Raw genomic sequence first — 21,024 nt, 5'->3', positions numbered from 1 at the left:
AGAGAAGGGCCCCCGACCCGCACCTCGGACCCCAACTCACACAGATGGCGTTGATGTCGGACTCGTGGCCGGTGAAGGTCTGCCGGCACATCCCTTCTCGCACGTCCCAGAGTTTGGCTGAAGCATCACAAGCACCAGAGACAAACAGTCTGGTGTCCGGAGCAAGCGAAAGGCTCATGACATCGCCGGTGTGTCCAGTGAACGTGGTCGTCTGCTGGCCGGTCTCAATGTCCCACAGGGCACTGGAGCAGAGCAATGACAGCGGTCACCCCACTTGCTCAGGAGACCAGTCCCGTGACAAATGGTCCTTCAAACCCCCCAGGACTGCAGTAAACGTCTGCACTTAAGACAAATCTAAAACCTGTAATGCGACTTTGTTTAGAAGGGTTTGTTACAAAGCAAACGAATAAACACAATAAACAAACACAATACAGATGAGCACACGCCCACGGGCTTTATGGTAACTGTGATTTCCACGTCAACTCAAACACCAACAAAAGAGGGAGCCCGAGTCCCCCTTTCAAGGAGGGATGCATGCGGCCCCCGCGTGGGCTCAACGAGGGGCAGCAGGAAGCTCCCGGCTGCCATCCCAGGCTGGACAGAAAACGCGCTCTCTGCTGCTGCCAGCTCCATGCCCTCCAGGGTCCCACGGGCTGGGATGAGGAGATGACGGCCCTTAACTGGGGTCACTCAGCAGCGGCAGAGCTAAGCTCGGGCCCGCAGCCGTCAGCGCGGGTGGCTACACGGAGGGCAGTCAAAGGTGAGACACAGCAGCGCCGCGAGGACAGCATGTGCTGTTTCTGTGCTTCACCCACAGAAGCAACGCCACCGGAAGCTGCTCATTTCCCGTAAGCCTCGCAGAAAACCTGGCTCAGCCCAACCACCCAAATCCAAGCGTGCAGGGCCCCTTGCTAGGGTCTGAGGGATGACAGAAGGAAGCAAGACATTCCCAGGGTCTGAAAAACATCGCTCATGAATGAAAAAGCTTTCAAAAATATCTTCTAATACAGAAATTCTTCCCCAACTGACAGTCCAGATAGACTATAAATCTTTGGTGAACCTATGGACATACATAAAAAGGACACCTTATGAAACAGGACCCAGCCGGGGCACCCCCTGCCCCCTGTGTGGCCCGCTGGCTCCTGACCACCACGTGCCTCAAAGGACCAGAATAACTCACAAGGAGAGTTTAAGCCTAAAATGACTCAACTATCTAAAGATTTAAAAGGATACGCTTTGGTGCTTCGAGTGAAAACATTACAGAGGTTTACATAGTCTATCCAAAAATAAGGTGAAACTCTAAAAATTAATTAGTTTGATATAATTCACGTGAAATTGTGACAAGTGACAAGCTTTTTAAAGCCGTGCTCAGAGTCCACAGTGAGGCAGCGCTCGCCTAAGAGAGGGAGTAAAGCACACCCACTCCCCCAAAGCGCTACTAAAAGGTAGCCTGGAAAGGTAAAATATGCAGGGGGAGAAAAGAAAAGCGGGCATTTCATGCAAAACTGTAGTTTCAAAATCAGTTCTTAGCTGTTCAAAATCGAACTCTGAGCTTTAAAATCTGCACAGAGCACCATGAACCCACCCATCACTCACTGCCACCTGTGTCTGAAGCCTCCTGGCCATTTCCAGTTAAAATGGCCTAATTGAGAACTCCCCTGCGTCTTGAGCTACGGGCCAAGGCGAGCAGCATTAAGACAGGTCTGGCGCTCAAGTACTCACCAGGTGGTGTCTCCAGAGCTGGTAACAATCTGATTGTCATCCAGAAAACGGCAGCAGGACAGGTAACCTGGAAAACAGACGCACACGATGGCCCCAGCCTTCGAGCCCCCGACTCTATGATCTCATAAATGGAAAAACACGTTGGCAGAGCAACTATGGCGGGAAGGTCCACAGCAAGGGGAAACAAATACCTCGTCCACCACCCCCTGGCCCCTGCCGTGTATGCTGCAAAGAGGAAGAAAGCAGCACAGACAACACGCACTGCTGGGCAAGAGCCAGAGCCCGGACAGGCCGGTGCAGCCCCAGGCCCAGAGGACTGGACTCCGGGTGAGCACGGCGCCCCAGGAGGCTCGGGAGGCCAGCGCACCCGTCCGCCCCTGCCCTTTTGGACACGTTGGGAGGAGCAGGGATGGAGGGTCTGCAGGGACCAGCCAGAGCCAGAGATGAGGATGGGCGTGGGGGTGGATTTGTTTTCTACGGGACAAGCGCTGGCGTCAAACATCAGCGTGGAAACAGCTGCGTCTCCTGAGCGCCCCCAGCCACCCCTCTGAGCACACGGGAGGCGAGGCAGAGCCGGGGCTGAGGCCAGATGCCCAGCCTGGATCAGCTTTTGGAATAAGAAAGGGCAAACACAAAGAAAATCCATTTTGCGGGACCTCCATGTGACTTCTACTGAACTAGCCCTGTTTACCATGACCTCTGCTTTTGTCTTAGTGTAAGTGACCCTGAGAACCGCACGTGCAAGGTAAGCACACCTGCCCCCGGAAGACCCAGGGGATGGTGGCAGAGCAGCCCCTGCCCCCAGCAGGCCGGGCTCTTGCCAGGGAGAAGCATGCCTGCCAGGTCTTCCCAGGCCACACCAGAGCCACGTGTGACGCTGTGTGAATCAGTAAGATCAAAGACAAAATACAAAGGGGAGGCCCACTGAAGGCTGCTGATGTGGAAAGTATAAGAATATTGGGAAAATAAAGCACTTATCTAACATATTACCGTACTGTCTCCCATAGAAAAAATAGAGAGAGAACAATTTCAAAATATCAACTACGTGCCTAGACAAGGACCTGTGGTCAAGTGCTCCCTGGAGGCCACATCACGTCCACAGGACACCAGGGACCACACGGGCGCCCTCAGCCGCCCTGAGGGGCTCTCTTCCCGCTGAGTCTCAGCCCAAGTTCCGCTCCGAGAACAGCACTTACTTCCTGGCACACTCTCACCCTCGGCTCAAGCCAGCCTTCTGGGAACCAGCCCTGGGACCCTCACACCCGCCATCACAGCACTAGCCTGTCTGACTTGGGATCACAGCAGACAGGGAGGAGCGTCGTGGAGACCCCAGCACCACCTGGTCTCACACAGGGCCAGACAGGGGCACTCCTAGGTCAACAGCACAAAGAAACACGACCTCAAAGATGACCTCTGTCCCACCTCGTGCAGGCGGCGGTCCAGCCCCAGGGAGTCCACGAGCTTCCCGCCCCCAGGACCAGAGGCCGCCGGCTACAGCCTTGGCTCTCGAGCACTAGTAGCCTGCGCTGGCCTCTTCAGGGCCTCAGCTGGTCCGCACACGGCAGCTGGCTGACCCTCAGGAGCCAGGCAGGCTGCGGGGAACGACCAAATCTACAAAACCACACGTGGTACCTGGGGATCACAAATGCTGTTAAGACTCCAAGACACAAGCAGAAGAAGAGGAGGGGCGGGGCAGCACACACGGAGCCCGGCCTGGTCCTGGGGCGAGGGCGTCTCAGGGACCTAAGAGACTGCGTGTGGAGAGCACTGGGGTGGCTTTGGTGTTCGTTTTCTAACTTCCTGTAGTTTGAGCTTTCAAAATATACACAGTTGACCCCGAACAACATGTGGGCCATGGGTGCCAGCCTCCTCGAGGCTGAAAATCTGCACAGAACTTAGAGTCGGCCCTCGTGACAGCGGTTCCTCGGTCTCCTTGGGGACGGAGCCCACCTGGGCTCCTGTGTGCTGTATTTGGAGAAAAACCTCAGGTATAAGTGCACCAGTACAGTTCAAACCTGTGTTGTTCAAGGGTCAACCCTATCCAAATACTACTTTTCATTAGACAAAGTCAGAGCTGCTGGCTCACGACTCACTTTTTTGGTCTCTGTATTTTGTACATCGAGGGAAAAAGACAATAACCAGGTGGATATTATATTTTTTACAAAAATCTTTTTTCCTCCCAGAAAGAAAAGGTGGGAACCAGCTTTTCTTTTTATATTTATTTATTTGGCTGTGCCGAGTCTTAGTTGCGGCATGCAGGATCTAGTTCCCTGACCAGGGGTCAAACCCAGGCCCCCTGCACTGGGAGCACGGAATCTTAACCACTGGACCACCAGGGAAGTCCCGGAACCAGCTTTTAAATTAGTTAACAAACAAGTTTGTTTGTTAAATTGTTAACAAACAAGTACTGAGCATCAAGGCTCAACAGCCCTGAGACGGGAACTCACCAACCATGAACACCAGACCGTCCAGCCGGCGGGCTCGGCAGCCGATCCCACAAGCCCAGCGTCCCAGGAGGCCAGTGACGCCCCGTGTGCACGGGGACCATCAAGGGGCACCCGGGCTCCGGGGGAGCCTGCGGGGCCGTTCTCGTTGGGAGGCCGGCAGTGGCTTCAGAGTAGGCCCGATTCTCGGCGCAGCTGCTAACCTGCAGTGCATGTTCCCGTGAGCTGGCTCACGAGCCCCAGCCTTCCCAGAGGAGCTGGGATCAATCCGGAGAATCATCGGGAGGAACAGAGCTGTCTGCACATTTAAGTTCTCAATGAACGGTGGCAGTTACTGTCTTTGCTTATATAAGAGCGAGCAAATTCCCTGAAGGGGCTGTGTGACTGTGTGTGTGTGTGTCCTCAGCAGAAGGGTGGCTGGCCCAGTGGCGCTGCTGCCTTACGAAGGCCTCCAGAGGGGCAGGGAAAACAGACCCTGACAAAAGTGGGCACGAAGTGTGGAGGTGCCAGGCCTCACGGAGACAAGTGGCAGCAGGACACAGGCGCGCTGGGGACAGCCTGGCGCGGGGACGAGCTGGCAGCAGTCCAGAGGGGAGGAGGCTTGAAGTGAGGCAGGGCAGGCGCTCAGGTCAAGGACCCGTGGGAGGGAAGGGGGACGGTCTCATGACAGTGTGTCGCTGAATGGGAACCTGGTCCAGAGAGGCAGACAAGCTCACCTCCTCATCCAGAGGGTAGCTGACCCAGACGGCAAAGCCGAAGACCAATGTGCACAGACACGTGAGCCGCTGCGACTGCTGCCCTGGACCAAACGGCTCAGCCAAGGGAACTCACCCCGAGAACACAGTTATGGCCTGAGAAGTCACTTCTCTGCAAGAACAGTATTTACAGCCACAACATGCGCACTAATGCCAAGCTGGGAACTGCTGCAGTGACCGACGACAGGGACAAGTCCGCGCGCCTTACAGCGGAACCCTCTCCAACTCTGCAGGACAACACTGCAGTTCTGGATGGGATTAGAAGTTAAAAACACAGAAGAAGAAATGTTACTTTCCCAACTTTCTACGGTGAATCACGCTGGCAGTCTTAGCCCAGCCGGCACCTGGGGGAGGTGGGGGCAGCTGGCTGGGCGGGGAGGGAAAGCCGCCGACCCACTCGGAGATGCACAGGAGAGCGGAGACCGGGAGCAGAGGGTGCGTTCTCTGAGCAGCTCCGTGAAAAGGAAAGAGCTACAACGAAGTAACATGAAGGCCTGCGAGTGAGGAAACGCCACCCCAAAGAGACAAACCCAGAAACTGCTGATGCCAAAAGACAAGCACCCAGCAGCAGGCCGGGTGCATCCGTCCACCCGGAGGTTCACGCATCCTCTCAGGCTGAATGCAGGCACAGCCAGGACCGGTGGCCAGCCTGGGAGAGGGGGCTCTTACCGCTGGGGGGCTGAGCCGGCGGCGCAGTCTGTGAGGTCAGGAAGGGAGCAGTGGATCTGAGTTTCCCAGACTGCGGCCACAAAAAGCCTAAAACTGCCGTCGCGTTAACTAACTGCCAAAGAACAGGGTGCCGGACAGCAGCACAGTGCGGCCCGGAGCAGGACCGCGGGACACGCCTTTCCCCCCAGAGCGGGGCCTGCGGGCGCCTGTCAGGAAAGAAGCAACGAACAGGCCAGGGGGCCCGTCCACTGTGCTTTCACGTGCATTCAAGCCCCGGGCAGCATGGACAAATCTTCCCTGGAAAACGAAATTTTAGCCACCGCAAGGGCTTCTGGCAGGAGTACAAGGCAGTCATGTCACCCCCAGGAAACCTCTGGCTAAATTCCTGACCATGGTGATCTCAGAAAGGGTAAATGTGTCTGCACTGCGATGGGAGGTTTAGGAAAGGAGAATGAGCTTTCAGGGAATTACTAATTTCTCAAATATACAATCTAACGCCTTTGTATTATTATTTTCACCAAGAGAGCACTCGGCAAGTTTTATTCTATACGTGATATACTCATAGTAACAGCAACGATGATAAATGTTCCGTCTCCATCGTTGTGAACTCATTCCATTAACCATGTCTAGAGGGCATCCTTTACTCCTTAAGATAGAAACTTAAAAGGCAAAACACCAGGAGACAGAACGCCATCTGATGTTTGCTCTCTCTAGTATTGCTGGCGTTTCCAAAGCCTGGGTGGCCAACTCTAGAGAAGGAAGCTTCTGTTTGTTCCACATGGGCCCTTGTATTTTCTGGAAACAACAGCAACACAAAACTGACCACCAAGAGCCTCTCTCCTGAAACTGAGCGCAGAGGCTCGACTCCCGCCCTCACTCCATCAGACACCATCTGAGGGCTCAGGGAGACTGCTGAGAAGAGCACCAAGACGGGTTTTCTGCGCAACTGAGTCTCTAAGACTCTACGACAAAATGTCCCAACCACAGCTTAACACAGAGCTCTCAACTTAAGGCTCGGGCCAGCGAGAGACGCCTGAGTGATGAGCACTCACGTCATCCGACGGAGGCTTAGAAGGACCGAGACAAGATGTAGACCGCCCGTCCTCAAATCTGCTGAACCCACTAACCGTTCACACCTTTACCCCCCGACTAAAGTGAGGCTATTTGAATTTATCAAATTTTAACCTTTATTGATGTGAAGCTGAATTATGTATCATGTCTGAAGAAAGTCACAAATACTCTTAAGAGGCCAAACGTTTAAAAAAACACTACCACTCAACTCCCAAAGAAGTAAAATTTCATGATACATTAAGGAAACAAAATTTCTAAAACATTCTCTCTAATACTAGTTTATTTTTTTGTTTCAGCAAATAAAGTGTTAAAAAATTAAAAAGATTTAATTAAAAATGGAAGTCCATACACTGAATCTGATAATGAGAGATCGATAAACAGTAAGAATGTGTTTTTTAATGCGCTGTGAGTTCATCAACGCTATAAGCAAAGTGGTTTAGGAAGGGTGCTCACTGGACAGAACCCCCAGTTTACAAGGATGGGGTAGGCAGCCTAGGCTGGGTTCCGAGAAGGGGGGTTCCCACCCCCAGGAGCAACCTTCCCACAGAAACCACCACAAGCTCTGGACAAATATAAAAACAAAAACCTGAAAGCACTGGAAGCAGAAGCAGACAAACCGAAGGGGAGCCTCTGCACTTGGAAGGAAAGAGAGGCGCTGGATGAGCTTGCTTTTCAACAAGTTTGTGTGCCCTGTGCCTGAGGGCAGGCCCCCTCTTGCAGCCACACCTCAGATGCAGATCTATGGCCCAACCTTCTTGAACAGCCAGTAAATAGGGTTCTGGTCAACCACAACTGGAAAGTGAAAGAAGGAAACCTAGAAAGGAGAAAGCCACAGAAGGCCCTAAAAATCGCACACCTACTGCCCCAACATCTGTCCGAACCACACAGGCAAGACAGCTGCTCCCACACGGCTGTGTGGCTGCTCCCAACGGAACCAAATGGCAGGGCTTCAGGGGAACAGAGTCTGCACAAAGCCCAGAACACAAGTCAAAATCACTAGATGTACCAAGAAGCAGGAAAATGTCACCCATATTCAAGAGAAAAGAGCCACCAGGACCAAACCGCACGGGATTAGTTGCTAGAACTGGCAGGTAAGAATTTTAAAGCCAGCTCTTGGAACTATGCCCAAGGATCCTAAATATGCTCATAATAAATAGACAGGAAACGTCAGCAGAAAAATAAGAACTATTTTTTTGAAAAAGCAAACGAATTCTAGACCTGAAAAATAGAACATCTGGCATATATGGCTTGCGGGGTAGTCTTAACAACACACTGGAGGTGACAGAAGTCACGTGTACTGGAGGACAGCTCTGGAGAAGCGGGAGACAGAATAAACAAGAACAGAACCGTAGGAACCTAAGAGACGATGTGAACATGCACCCACTGGAATACAAAAAGACAGAGAACAAAGAACAGAAAATGGATTTCTAATATTTCCCAAATTTAGTGAAAGACAAAACTTTACAAATTCAAGGTGCTAAAGCACAATAAACAAAGAAAGTCACTCCAAGGCACATCACAAACTGTTAAAAAACAGAAAAATCTTTAAAGTGCTAAAAGAAAATAATACCAACCCAGAATTAAATATATCCAGCAAAAATTTCTTCAAGAATGAAGGATAATCGACATTTTCAGATAAATGAAAACAGAGAGAATTCACTGCTAGGAGACCTGCACTAACAGTAAAAAAACGGTAAAGCAAGTTCATCAGGCTGAAGGGAACCCGAAGAAAGCTCACGTCTTCAGGAGGAATGACTAGTGCTACCAATGGTAAAGATTTTAGTAAATGTAAAAGACGATTCAAACTTCTTCAAGTGGCTAAGAACATTTAAAGGAAAAAAATATAACAATATATTGTGGGGCTTATAACACATGGAGATGCAACACCTACGAAAACTTCATGAAGAATGAGGAAGGGCAGAAAACGGGCATTTATGGCCACAAGATTCTTGTATTTCATATAAATGGATACAATATAACTCTGAGTGCACCATGAAAAATTATGAATGTACATTGTAATCCCTACATAACCCTTTTTTGGAGGTAACCAGAAAAGCCAACAGATAAAACTAAAATAGAATTCTAAAAAATCAAGTAACCCAAAAGAAGGCAGGAAAGGAGAGCACACCATAAAGTGAGAGAGCCAAATCCCACTGCACCCACACCGCATGAAACAGAAATGAACCCCATACTATTTGAAAGGCAGAAACAGAGTGGATAAAAAGAAAGAACCAACTGTGTGCTGTCTCTAAGGGACTCTGTTTATAAATACAGTTAAGTGGATGGGAAAAAATACACCATGCAAACAGTCGGACTAAGAAGGCTCCAGCCTTCATTAATGTCCAGCTACATTAACATCAGATAAAGCCGACTTTCCAACAAAGAAGGTTCTGAGAAAGAGGGTCACTTCATCAGGAACACACGACAGTCATGAACATACCTTCTACTAACAGAGCTCAAGATACATGAAGCAAAAATTCCCAGAATGAAGGGAGAAATACATGAATCCACCCCTGCCTCAGCAACTGACAGAAATAAACTAAAGACAGAGAATACGCGAGCGGTGTCCCAGTCCTGCTTCGACGAACACGCTGAGAGCCTGCCCCACAGCCTAGACTCCCGAGCGCGTGCGGCGCGTCATCCTCAGACCACCCGCTCCACTGGAAGCAAGTCTCCATAAATGTGAAAAACTGAACTGGTACAGAACATCTTCTCCGAACATAATGGCATTTGATTAGAAACCAATAACAAGTTATCAAAAGGGTATTAAAAATATTTCCCACTGAATGATAATACAGCTAAAGCCACGCTTAGAGGGTAATTTATATTTGAAGAAGTAGGAAGATCTAAGTTACTACTTTAAGAAGATAGAACGTTAAGAAGGAAGCAACCCCAAAGCAAACAGAAGCCAAAATAACATACCACCCAGCGCCTAGAGCTGGCTACGTTCAGAAGCACTCAGCCTGAAGGACTCTGTTCTGCTTCCTGTGCAACAAGAATGCTAGTCATTATGAAGGATGTTAAGAGATCAGTAAGGGTGTATCAATATGTGGATAAATACGTGTGTGTGGCATAGGGAGACACGTGTACGCTCATGCATGTTTAGATTAGGAAACCCTTCTGGAAAGGTGTTCAAGATGGAAGGAGGTTCAGAAGGAGATAACAGATCGAACTGCGTCCTGTTACTATAAAAGACAGGTGGCTGCCAGCTGTTACGGAGTGACCTATGTTCCCAAAATCCTTGAAAATGGGCCACTACAGTGACTTATATCCAAAGGCTTCTTACTGGTAAAGGAATATCAAGGCCTGTGTTTGATTTCATTTTTAGAGTATTTCTGGCCATTGCTGTAGCCAATCTCATTAAATAATTATTGAGAAGGGGTGAGTGTCCATAGCATGTAGCTCATGCGAGGCACACGGCGTATACAACTTTGAGGTTGTGATGAGAACATGTACCTGTATGTCCAGCCAGTTCACGACTCACACGTACATTCCCTTCACGAGTTTTCAGATTGTAAATGGAGCAAATGTTATCCAGGCCACCGCAGGCCACATAGTTGCCAGAAGGGGCATATGCACATGTCATGACCCACGAGGAACGCAGAGGGATGGCATGAACCTAAATGACAGAACACACATGATGCAAGCACGCTCAAGGTCAAAAACATTAACTACTGACACTTATAATCCTGCTTCCAGTCTTCAACTTTCACTGCACAGCAAAACAGTGGCCAAAATTATTTTGAAAATATTTTATGTGTGGGCAGTCAGATAAAGTAATAATTTAATTAGAAATCCAGTGCTGCACACCAATTTAATGCAGTTTTATTTATTTATTTAGGCCACACCGCGTGGCTTGTGGGATCTTAGTTTTCCAACCAGGGAGCGAACCCAGGCCCTCAGCAGTGAAAGCACGGAGTCCTAACCACTGGACTGCCAGGGAATTCCCAAATGTAGAGTTTTAATAAAGTCATAACTTACAGTTAGGTAGGCACTTAAGTAATGCAGCATAGCCTCTCAATCACAATTACATATTAAAAGGAAAACATTTCACTGGCTTGTCAAAATGGCTATAAAATTCACTTAGAAAATAAAGCATTTTTAGTGAAGTAATCAAACTAGAAATTACTGTAATTAATCCTACCACACACCTCCCTGTGTTTGAGATAGATTTGTTATAAGTACTGGATTCTGTTATACACATGTGGTATCCTCCAGTAAAATAAAACTGAATTTTGTCTGTTACACACGTTTAGACCAACGATAGTACTTTTTCCATTCAATATGATACAACCCTGGATTGAATTTTTAAAATAATTTAATTTATATTTCAAAGTATAAACTCTTTCAAATTATTTCTTGTAAAAACTAGTTAACTAAACGGAAAGCTGTATTTCTGTATTTTTAAATAAAGCATGACATTTCCCAGACTGAGCTAAAATTGGACTCCAGTTCCCTAGAAACTTGAAGGAGGCTACCCCAACCTGCTCTGTAAAGAGACGACACATCACAGCAACACCGTGCTGGCCCAGCAGCACCAGTGACACGTGCCAGCCATGTGACTGGGCTTCCACCTGACCCATATGACTTTACACAAAAACAAACACACTGTGCTCCCCCACCCTCTCCTGTTATACATTTTACGTAAGTGAACCCAGAGTTTAAACACCCGCCTTTCCCGGGCCGCTTTTCAGGGAAGGGTTTGCAGTACCTACCTTGTTTGTGGTGTAGCTATCCCAGATGATAAGCTTACCATCCTGTGAGGCACTAACTAGAAGCCTGGAGGAAAAAGAAAAAAGCAAACCATCAGTACCACACCAACACGGGAAGTCACCCAAAGACAACAAATGAAAACTAAGCTTTAGTGATGACCAACGCACTTGAACATTGTATTTGCTGACAAAGTGCACTTATTTATAAGCACCCCCCGCCCAAAAAAAGGTTCTAATTGTTAGACCAACTTCGAAAGCATGAAAGAAAATATTCCCAGCGATAACAGCTCAGGTTCAATCGTGCTTGTCTTCAGGTGGAGACCTGGCCACAGTCCCTCGGCTGGTCAGATGAGACAAGCTGGTTGCCTAGAACTGCTTCTGTTTGTTTTCTGTTCACCATAAGTCAGATTTGAGACCTACAGATCTTTCTTTCATGAGTCAAAGGTGGTAGAAAATATTTAGTATATAATTTTCTGTTCCATTCTGACACGTAGAAAGCCTAAATATAAAGGACCAGTAAGTTTTTAGATATTCAAAATTTGAGACATTTCTCACCAAAAATACCCCGTGAAAATTTCCCAGACTGAGCCAAAATGGGACTGCAAGGCTCTTACAAACATTAAGGAGGCACTCCCTTTCCACCTGCTTTGCAAAGAGATGACAATCTAAAGCACAGCTGTGCCTGGTCCCACAGAAGAGACTAGTTAACTATCATGAATATTTTTCATAACAATTTTCTTGCTCTGGTCAACTGTGCTGTTTGGGATCTGTGTCTTGAAAAGGTGCTCTGTCTGTATTTGCAGAAAGAAGACAGGAAACTGCAAAAGGAAAACATGACTAATGGGCAAAGGAATTTCAAGTGAGAGTAAATTCAGGGAACCACCGCTACTCATAAGATATCCTAAGGAACTCTGTTCTACAGACTGTGCTGTTTCCGAGGAACGGCAAGAAGGCTCTCCCCATAATCCCATGCAGAGATACGTGTCAGCATGGTAAATAAGGAGAAGGATTTTCAGTTTTAGAGATTTTATCAAAACACAGGTCTCAACCCTTTCAGCTGCAATATACTTGGCTTCCTGAAGTGGTCAAAACCTGGAGGTAAAATCACTCGAATCCCTCTGACAACTGGTCCTTTTCATCCAACTCTGCGCTCTGATGCATACCCTTCTCAGGGAGCCAGCAATGAGTCTGGCAGGGAATAAATACGTATTCAGTACTGCATGAAAAACTTATCCCGGAACTGAACTACGTGCAGGCTCCAATCCTATTATTCTTTGGATGCAATTTCTTAAAGTAAATCCTTGCATCGAGGTACAGTTATAAACATACTAGGCACTTGAAAGACCCCACGTAATCGGAACCAGGGTCGCTCTGCGGCTCTATTTCCACCAGGCTCCTCTAAGCACAGGCTTTGGATGAACATCAGAGCTGACGTAAAGAAGCTCGTCCTCCGGGAGGGTCACCTCTAGAAAGGCTGCCTGGTCGGAAAGCTTACTATGTGCTGACGCGCCCCAGGGTTATAGAGACATTAAGCAGCCCCTGATCCTCCAGAAGGTGAGAAAAGACACACCTCTTAATCCCCAGTAGGACGACCGCTTGGGACCTGGTTCCTTCTGCCTCCTAGAGCTCTCAGTTCCCCCGAGGTGCCACCCACCCAGAACACAGAGTCAAGAGCCAGGAGGATGCCCAGGGCTCCAGGACACTGAAAACGGGGGTTAAGTAGATAGAGGTCCAGATCCAAAGGCCTCAGGCCCTTCATTTACTCTGAGGAGGGAGGACTCTCAAGCCTCGCTGGGTTAGCAGCGTTTCACTCTCAATTATAACACTTCAGCAGACTTCAGAAGGGGGAGATAGGGCTTCCCTGGTGGCACAGTGGTTAAGAATCCGCCTGCCAATGCAGGGGACATGGGTTCAAGCCCTGGTCCGGGAAGATCCCACATGCCACGGAGCAACTAAGCCCGTGCACCACAACTACTGAGCCTGCGCTCTAGAGCCCGTGCTCTGCAACAAGAGAAGCCACCGCAATGAGAAGCCCGCGCACCACAACGAAGAGTAGCCCCCGCTCACTGCAACTAGAGAAAGCCCGCGCGTAGCGACGAAGACCCAGCCAAAAATAAATAAATAAATTAATTTAAAAAGGGGGGGGGGAAGTTTAGCATTAATTCATGTGACTGAAAGAGACTCTCAAATGTTATAAAAAGTAGACTTTAAGTATAAAAAAATTACAACGTATTGATAAACATATTATGAATGCATACATAATATGTACTGACACGTGCATATACACAAAGCTCACTGTGGACATCTTCTATAGTTTTAAAAGAAAACTGCTAATCAGTGCAACAGTTTGAGAGTATCCACGAATTATACAAACATGATCAAATAACTGGCATTCCCAAATTATAGTCTTGAATCATGAAAAAAGGTTGTACAATTACCTTTGTTTATGAAGATGCCTTAAACAAAATGTACATCCAAAATAAAAATAAACTTTCTTTGGACTTTAAAGAGGCAAAATTTTACCTATTTTACCTCTCCAGAAAACACGGCTATCTACAAAAAAAAAAAAAAAAATCTCTGAAGGGCTCTGGATAGCAAAGGTCCTCTTTGGTATCATTTTTTTGTTTTCCTTGTTTATGATTGTAACATACAGCTCTCATATAAGGGCATTATAAAAATAACTGTCGTTTGAAGAGCAGCTTTAAAACAAATGCCCACGTACCCACGACGCTGTCCAAGAAAGAGAACAAGACCCACACAACACCCAGCAGCGTCTCCTGGGTCTCCCACATCACCCCTTCTCTCAGGGGTGACCACGACTCGAAATGTGGTGCTGCTTATTCCTGCCTTTGCATTCGTTCCTTCAACCACAGGGCTCTCGAGGCAGAACTCGTGTTGGAACCAGAGGGCACGCAAAGCCTGGCAGCGGTGATCGGGACGCCTGTGAGATCTGGTGCTGCCGGCCCCTGGCCTCCCCTGAGCCCCTCTCCACATCACCACAGCTCTGGCCACACACCTGCCTTAGTTCCTTGAACACAGCTCTTGGTCACCTCTCAGGGCACAAGTGACACGTCACTATCCATCCAACATCCTGTCTAATCAGGACACTGATGTTCCCACGGATGGAGGAAAGACCCAAAGGTAAGATACTGTTTGGTTACCATCTACTTTTGACAATAAATTCTAAGGTGGATTGACTAGTAAGGGCATTTTTCTTTCTTTTTCCATTTTTATTCTTTCTGATTACTGCCATCATTAAAATGATCTAAGTTAGCTCTCATTTGCATTTGGAATTATATGGGATACTCTACAGAACAAACTAAAAATAGACTCTTTTGTTCTGTAGCTGTTGACACTCCAAAGCAGGCAATTTCATGAACAAAGAAAAAACCAACCAAGCAGACAATTCTTCTCTGATAATTAAACATGAAAAAAATGCTACTCTAAGAAAGGCATCTGAAATATCATGTTAGCTATTTGAAAGAACATGTTACAGTCACAAAGTCACACAGCATTTTATGTAATTATTTGGGTGGAAAAGTGGAGAAAGACTTCCCAGCAGCCTCTAAAAGAGGAACAGAAAAGAGCTGAATGGATTTCATTTCAATGCTGCTGCAGGTTAAGGGCAAGGGGAGGAGGGACTGGGAGGGCGATGGAGATGAGGAGCCTAGAAAGAGGTCTGAACACGGGGCAGAATTCAAGGTAGAAAGAGTGAGAGGCTAGAAAAAAGGGAGGTGGGGCAGACAGGCCGGGGAGAGGCGGTGACAGCAGCAACGACCAGCTCAGACTCATGCAGGAACCTTGGGACACGAGTCGCTGTTCTAACCCTCCGGACACGACACGGACGCCGCAGGAAGTGGCTTCTGATCCCTGAGCCGGGGCACTGAAACCAGGAGAGGGTGTGGTCAAGAGGCCACGAGGAACAGGCTGGAAAGAGGAGGAGCCACGGCACAGATGACAGGTCACCTCCCCAGGGTGGCACGGGCGCCGAGCCGCGGAGCTGGGAGGACAAAGGCGAAGGGAGGGCGGTGAGGAGGTGACGGTGTGCGGTCGGCCGAGGCAGGCGGGAACACAGATGGAGCTCGGGCACCTGGGCTGCTGTCTTGGCCTGCTCGCACATCTGATGCAAATGCCTAATTTTTTCTTTACAAGTCACAGCCAATGAGTTCAGGTTATTTTCTCCTCCGTGCACGTGTCAAGCGCTATGTGTGCCCACGCCCCACACACCTGGAATCCGTGCCCCAGTGCATGGCGTAGATTTTGGCCAAGTGCCCCCTCAGCGTCCTCCTGGTACGCATCTGGATTCTTCCCACTGGGTCGACGTTGTTTGTGATCTTAAAAATAAAAGTGACTGCAAATTAACATCGTGTGATGCGTGCTCTCCCCACGAGGTCCCCTCCCCTTCAAGCCCACCCCACTCACTGGCCCCGACGCCCTGGCCTCGGCTGTGCCTGCCCTGCTCCTTCCAGGCCGCCAGGCCTCGCTCTGCGATTTCTCCCGTCTCCCAGGGCACCTACCTTCCTTCTCCCGGCTCTCGGAAGTCCGCTACTCTACCTGTTCTCCAGGACCCACGTCCCCTCCCACCATGCGTAGCAGGCATGGGGCTGGCCCAGAGCCTCCTCCCCTCCCGTCTCGTCTCTGCTGTCTCCCTAGCTGGTCACCCGGCCCAGCTCCTCCTGCCTGCGTCAGTCCCTCACGGGTTTCCTCCGAATTACAGCCTCGTCAGCCTACATCACAATCTAACACAGGGCCCCAGCCTTACAGACTGTCCAGCGACCAGGCTGTGCGCTGAGCTGGACAACGATGGAATCTCCTCTGTACTCTGTAGCTTAGGGCACAAAACTATACATACAAACCTGCTGTTCACTCCAACATACAAAAACCTGACGTTAATGATTCTGGGTTGACAAATGGAATAAGCGTATCACAATAATGGGTTTTAAAAACACGTACAGTCCAAAGTGCATTTGAGATTCAAATGCAGGTTATTCTACGCAGTCTAATTTTTCTTTAACTTATTGTTTAACCCCAATTAAATAACATCTCCTAAAGCGCTAAGACAATGTAAAAAAATCATACTCAACAGAAGTAGGAATATAATTTTTCTTTCACATTTCTGCTCAATTCTTTGGACAAAAATATTGTTTTTCAGTGAGGTGAAACGCACCATTTGAACCTATGTAACTCTGAGTGTGTACTTATTAGCACAGCCACGCACCTGCCTTCTAGAACGTTCTCATCACCCCCATAGGAAACCCCATATTAAGTGGTTGCTCCCTACAGCCTCCTCCCAACCCCGGGCAACCATGAACCTATTTTCTGTCTCTACAGGGTGACCTGTCTGGACATTTCATATGCATGGAATCACACAACATGTGACCTTCTTTCACTGAGCGCCATGTCACGAGATTCATCCCTTCTATGGCCGAGTAACGTCCCACCGCGTGGACAGGCCACACTTTGTCCCTGCGCTCCTCCACCTGCGGGTATCTGACTGCTTCCTGCTCTGGCTGCTGGGAACCGAGACGACGTGAGCACGCGCGTACACGGGCTTGTTTGAGCGTCAGCTCTCAGCTCCTCTGGGCGTGCATCTAGGAGTGGAACTGCTGGGTCATGACTAATGTTTAACTTTTTGAGAATCTGCCAAACCGGACTTTAGAAATCGAAGTTCTGAGGCAGATTCTGCCAGGGAGAGGAACTCTGAAATAGCTGTATCGAGACTGCAGTAACATTTACAACTCCGCAAGAAGGCTCGAGAGACATTATTTGTCATCCACGACGCACCACGGCCTCGCCTCGCGTGGTAAGGGCCTGCGCAGGAGAACCCTTCGAGCAGTGCCCCACACCCTCACTGTGCACAGGAGAGAATCAGAGCGCTCCCTCTAGAGGTCCCAAGTGGAGGCGCCACAAGCACCAACCTCCAGGCCAGGCCAGCGACTCTGCACAAACTGCTCTTACCTGGGAGAGAGTTGCATCTGCACACGCTTTTCTAGCATCCTAGGGAAAGACAATGATAAAGAGGGAATTAGTGCTGTTTCAGATGGTGGTGGAGAGCCTCCACCAGGGTGGGAGAGCTCAGACCCTTTCCTTCGCCCCCCGCCCCCAGCTGCGCACCCACAGTCCCAAGCACACTCAACAGAGAACCAGCAACACACAAGTGCGTGCCCGGCCTGCAGACTACCCCGTCTAACGCGCAGCGCCCCCGCGCCCCCAGAGCCTCCTCTCCTGCCTGCGAGGCTCCGGCACCTTCCCACAGACCTGCACGTGCGTTTCGCTCCTTCTACCATCCCAGGAGCCGTGGGGCCCACAGAAACGACGTCTAAAAAGCACTGACTGGCCGGCCCAGAGAACTTTTCTTCTAGAGTGTGTTAACTAAGACTCTTGTTTCCAAGCTAAACAATCCCTGAAGCTAACCTCTACACAAAAGAGCAAAGGATCTGGGGTCAAAACAACCAAATTCAGGTAAGACTCTCTGGCTGTTGGCAGCCTGTTACCTGTTTTCTTATCTATAAAATGACCTTGTGAAGCAGGTGAGAACTACAAAGGGATGTTACTCAAGCTAATTAAAATGTTCTCATTGTTCCTAAGTGATCCAAGTTACTAGAAAAAAAATCTTGAAATCTCAAATTAGTGTGTGTGTGTGTGTGTGTGTGTGTGTGTATATATATATATACACATATATATATAGATATATATTTTTTGGCTGTGTTGGGTCTTCGTGGCTGCAAGCGGGCTACTCTTCGTTGCAGTGCGCGGGCTTCTTCTCACTGTGGTGGCTTCTCTTGTCGCAGAGCGTGGGCTCTAGGCGCGCGGGCTTCAGTAGTTGTGGCGCGCGGGCTTCAGTAGTTGTGGCGCATGGGCTTCAGTAGTTGTGGTGCACGGGTTTAGTTGCTCCGTGACATGTGGGATCTTCCGGAACCAGGGATCAAACCTGTGTCCCCTGCATTGGCAGGCGTATTCTTATCCACTGCGCCACCAGAGAAGCCCCAGCGTATATATTTTTACAAATAGAAAGCCACACATTCTGAGGGAAAATGAGACAATAGCTTTAAGAGGGTCAAAATTTGAATGTATGGATGGGGCCTAAAACGTTTTTTTGTGTAGGAATAATTTCAAAGGAAATTATGACAATTTCTAATAGAAACGTTGCCACTGTGTCGTCATCTGACCACCTGCTCTCACTGACACGCGTGTGAGCACTCGTGTGGGAGGGCCCGGGGACCCCTCCAGGGCAAACGGCCTCACTGCTAATTATTTCTGCTTCACGAACCTGGTGCTAATACTCACCAGCCCAGCACAGGGAGTATATTCAACGAGATGGTGATTACAGAGGGACCAAATAGCTAGATTCCAAATTCAACTCAAACTATCCTATTAGAAGCCATTCTGCTTAGTTAAATCTGCTTATTTAATTAAAACACAAAAATTATATAATCAGCTATTTCTGTGCCAGCACCTAAATTTGGGGTCAAGACCAAGAGGAGGGGAGACCCAGAGCAGCAGGTTTCCCATCAGGGACTCTATCAGTTACTTACAGAGTTCAATATTTATTTCTGAGTACCATTTTTAAAATTTGTTATTTATTTATTTATTTATTTATTTTTGGCTGTGTTGGGTCTTCGCTGCTGTGCGCAGCCTTTCTCTAGTTGCGGCAAGCAGGGGCTACTCTGTTGCAGTGCGCGGGCTTCTCATTGCGGCGGCTTCTCTTATTGCGGAGCACAGGCTCTAGGCGCACGGGCTTCAGTAGTTGTGGCACACGGGCTCAACAGTTGCGGCACACGTGCTCAGTAGTTGCGGCACAGGGCACAGTAGTTGTGGCACGTGGGCTCAGTAGTTGTAGCGCATGGGCTTAGTTGCTCTGCGGCATGTGGCATCTTCCCAGACCAGTGCTTGAACCCGTGTCCCCTGCATTGGCAGGTGGATTCTTAACCACTGCACCACCAGGGAAGCCCTGAGTACCATTCTTACTGATATGATACACAGCTTTCAATTTTAAAAAAGAATAACAAGAATTTTTAATTTGTTTTTTGGCTGCGCCACGTGGCTTGCAGGATCTTAGTTCCCCGACCAGGGATTGAACCTGGGCCACTGCAGTGAAAGCGCCAAGCCCTAACCACTGGACCGCCAGGCAAGTCCCTAACAAGAGTGTTTTAAATGGAGAAAGTAAACCATGGGACTTCAGTGGCTTCACTCTGGTTAGTGTCCAGAGATTAGAGTGGATTTCGTAACGTCCGGAGCAGACTGCAGTGACACCACAGAGAACAGAGAGAAGAGCCATTTTAAACACTAAACACAGGGAACTCTAATTCAGTCTTCATTTTAGCCAACAAGTGCTCAATGTAAATGAGTACAGCATCCTCAGAGCAATTCAACTTCCAACCCTGTAGGAAGAAGTCTTCTAATGGAAACCATCCCTGTAACTGCTTAATAAAGACAGAAATCTTCAACATTTTTTAGATTAAATTCCAATTTAACGGCCTGGTGATATGTTCACAATGGCTTATTATTTAGCCAAGGCTCCTGTACTGTCTGTACTGAGAAAAGTCACTGAAGACAGCAGGTCGCCTTCCTGCCCCTCACCCGGAGGAGCACATACAGACCCACAGTCAGTCAGGCCTTATCCCGGCTGGATGTCGGTCCAGCACAGGGCAGCACGCGGCCAGGCCCATCCCACTAGGGCCGCACTGAGCACCCCGGCTCTGCTGTCGCTGGAGACAAGCGCCCGCACGCGTCACTCGGCCCGTCTTGTTCACTTGCAAGGTCGGCACAGTCACTTTGAAAAAAATTTGCGCCTGTACATTTCGTGGAGTTCCCCTTCATCCATTGGTAGCCCATGTGTTTAAGACATGCCATATTTCAATCGGCATCCCATTGAGAGCCCGTGTTTCCTCACAAACATGATCACAAGTAGGACGACACGGTCCCCTCTGGGGTCTTTCAGCTTAAAGACCAATCTAATAAAGCAAGCGACCCTTCTTAGAATCATCTACCATCTCTTGTTTGATTTGCTGTGCCCTTCGTTCTTTAACAAGCATGTGTTCCTTGGGTAATCGGGGGAAAAGGGTGTTTTTTTCCTTTGTTAAAGAAAGTCTTCCGTTCCCATTTGATGTAATGGACTCAAACAGCTGGGTGTGCAGATGGGTGTGGAGATGGCTGTACAGCTCGTCCACTCTCCTGGGGATGGCCCACGTGGAGCAGGCGCCACGGGAGATGCTGCGGGTGCACGCTGAGGCCATTTCATGTAAGAGACCCTGAATTGGCAAGACTCAGTACCAAAAAAGAGTGTAAAAAGTAAATGTATTTATTAATTATATATCAAAATGGTGATCTTTTAGATATATTGGTTTAGATACAGTTGTTAAAAATTAATTCTACCAGTTTCTTTTTACAGTTTTAAATTCCACATGTGGCTCACACGACAGCTCTGTCCCCTAAGAGGAGGGCTGTGTGTGCTTTACAGAAAACGGGTCTAAAAAATGGGAAGAAGAGATGCAACATTGACTTTCAGCCTTTATTTTTTTTCCACCAAATTTGGATTTTTATTTTATTTTTTTTACCTATGCCATATGAACTCTCTCATTTGCTACGAATAAATCTGAACCCACTATTTATGAACAACTTATAAACAACAAATTACTGTTGCTAGAAAAA

At 48.4% G+C, this 21,024-nt stretch overlaps 1 protein-coding gene across 3 annotated transcripts in view; it reads right to left on the bottom strand.

The window, feature by feature from the left end:
- The window catches only part of GNB1 (G protein subunit beta 1), a 96,685-nt gene that overhangs the window by 4,399 nt on the left and 71,262 nt on the right, over positions 1 to 21,024 (bottom strand). For all 3 annotated transcript variants that reach the window (XM_061185125.1, XM_061185123.1, XM_061185124.1), the window contains exons 3-8: positions 17,332 to 17,370; positions 15,601 to 15,707; positions 11,377 to 11,440; positions 10,118 to 10,280; positions 1,723 to 1,789; positions 41 to 242 (exon numbers count right to left, since the gene is read on the bottom strand). In XM_061185125.1, the coding sequence (XP_061041108.1) occupies positions 41 to 242; positions 1,723 to 1,789; positions 10,118 to 10,280; positions 11,377 to 11,440; positions 15,601 to 15,707; positions 17,332 to 17,370 (642 nt within the window). The remainder of the gene's footprint in view (positions 1 to 40; positions 243 to 1,722; positions 1,790 to 10,117; positions 10,281 to 11,376; positions 11,441 to 15,600; positions 15,708 to 17,331; positions 17,371 to 21,024) is intronic.

Source organism: Eubalaena glacialis, chromosome 3, assembly GCF_028564815.1.
Source record: "Eubalaena glacialis isolate mEubGla1 chromosome 3, mEubGla1.1.hap2.+ XY, whole genome shotgun sequence".
In the NCBI taxonomy this organism is placed as follows: Eukaryota; Metazoa; Chordata; class Mammalia; order Artiodactyla; family Balaenidae; genus Eubalaena; species Eubalaena glacialis.
This window is presented reverse-complemented; position numbering and strand designations above follow the sequence as displayed.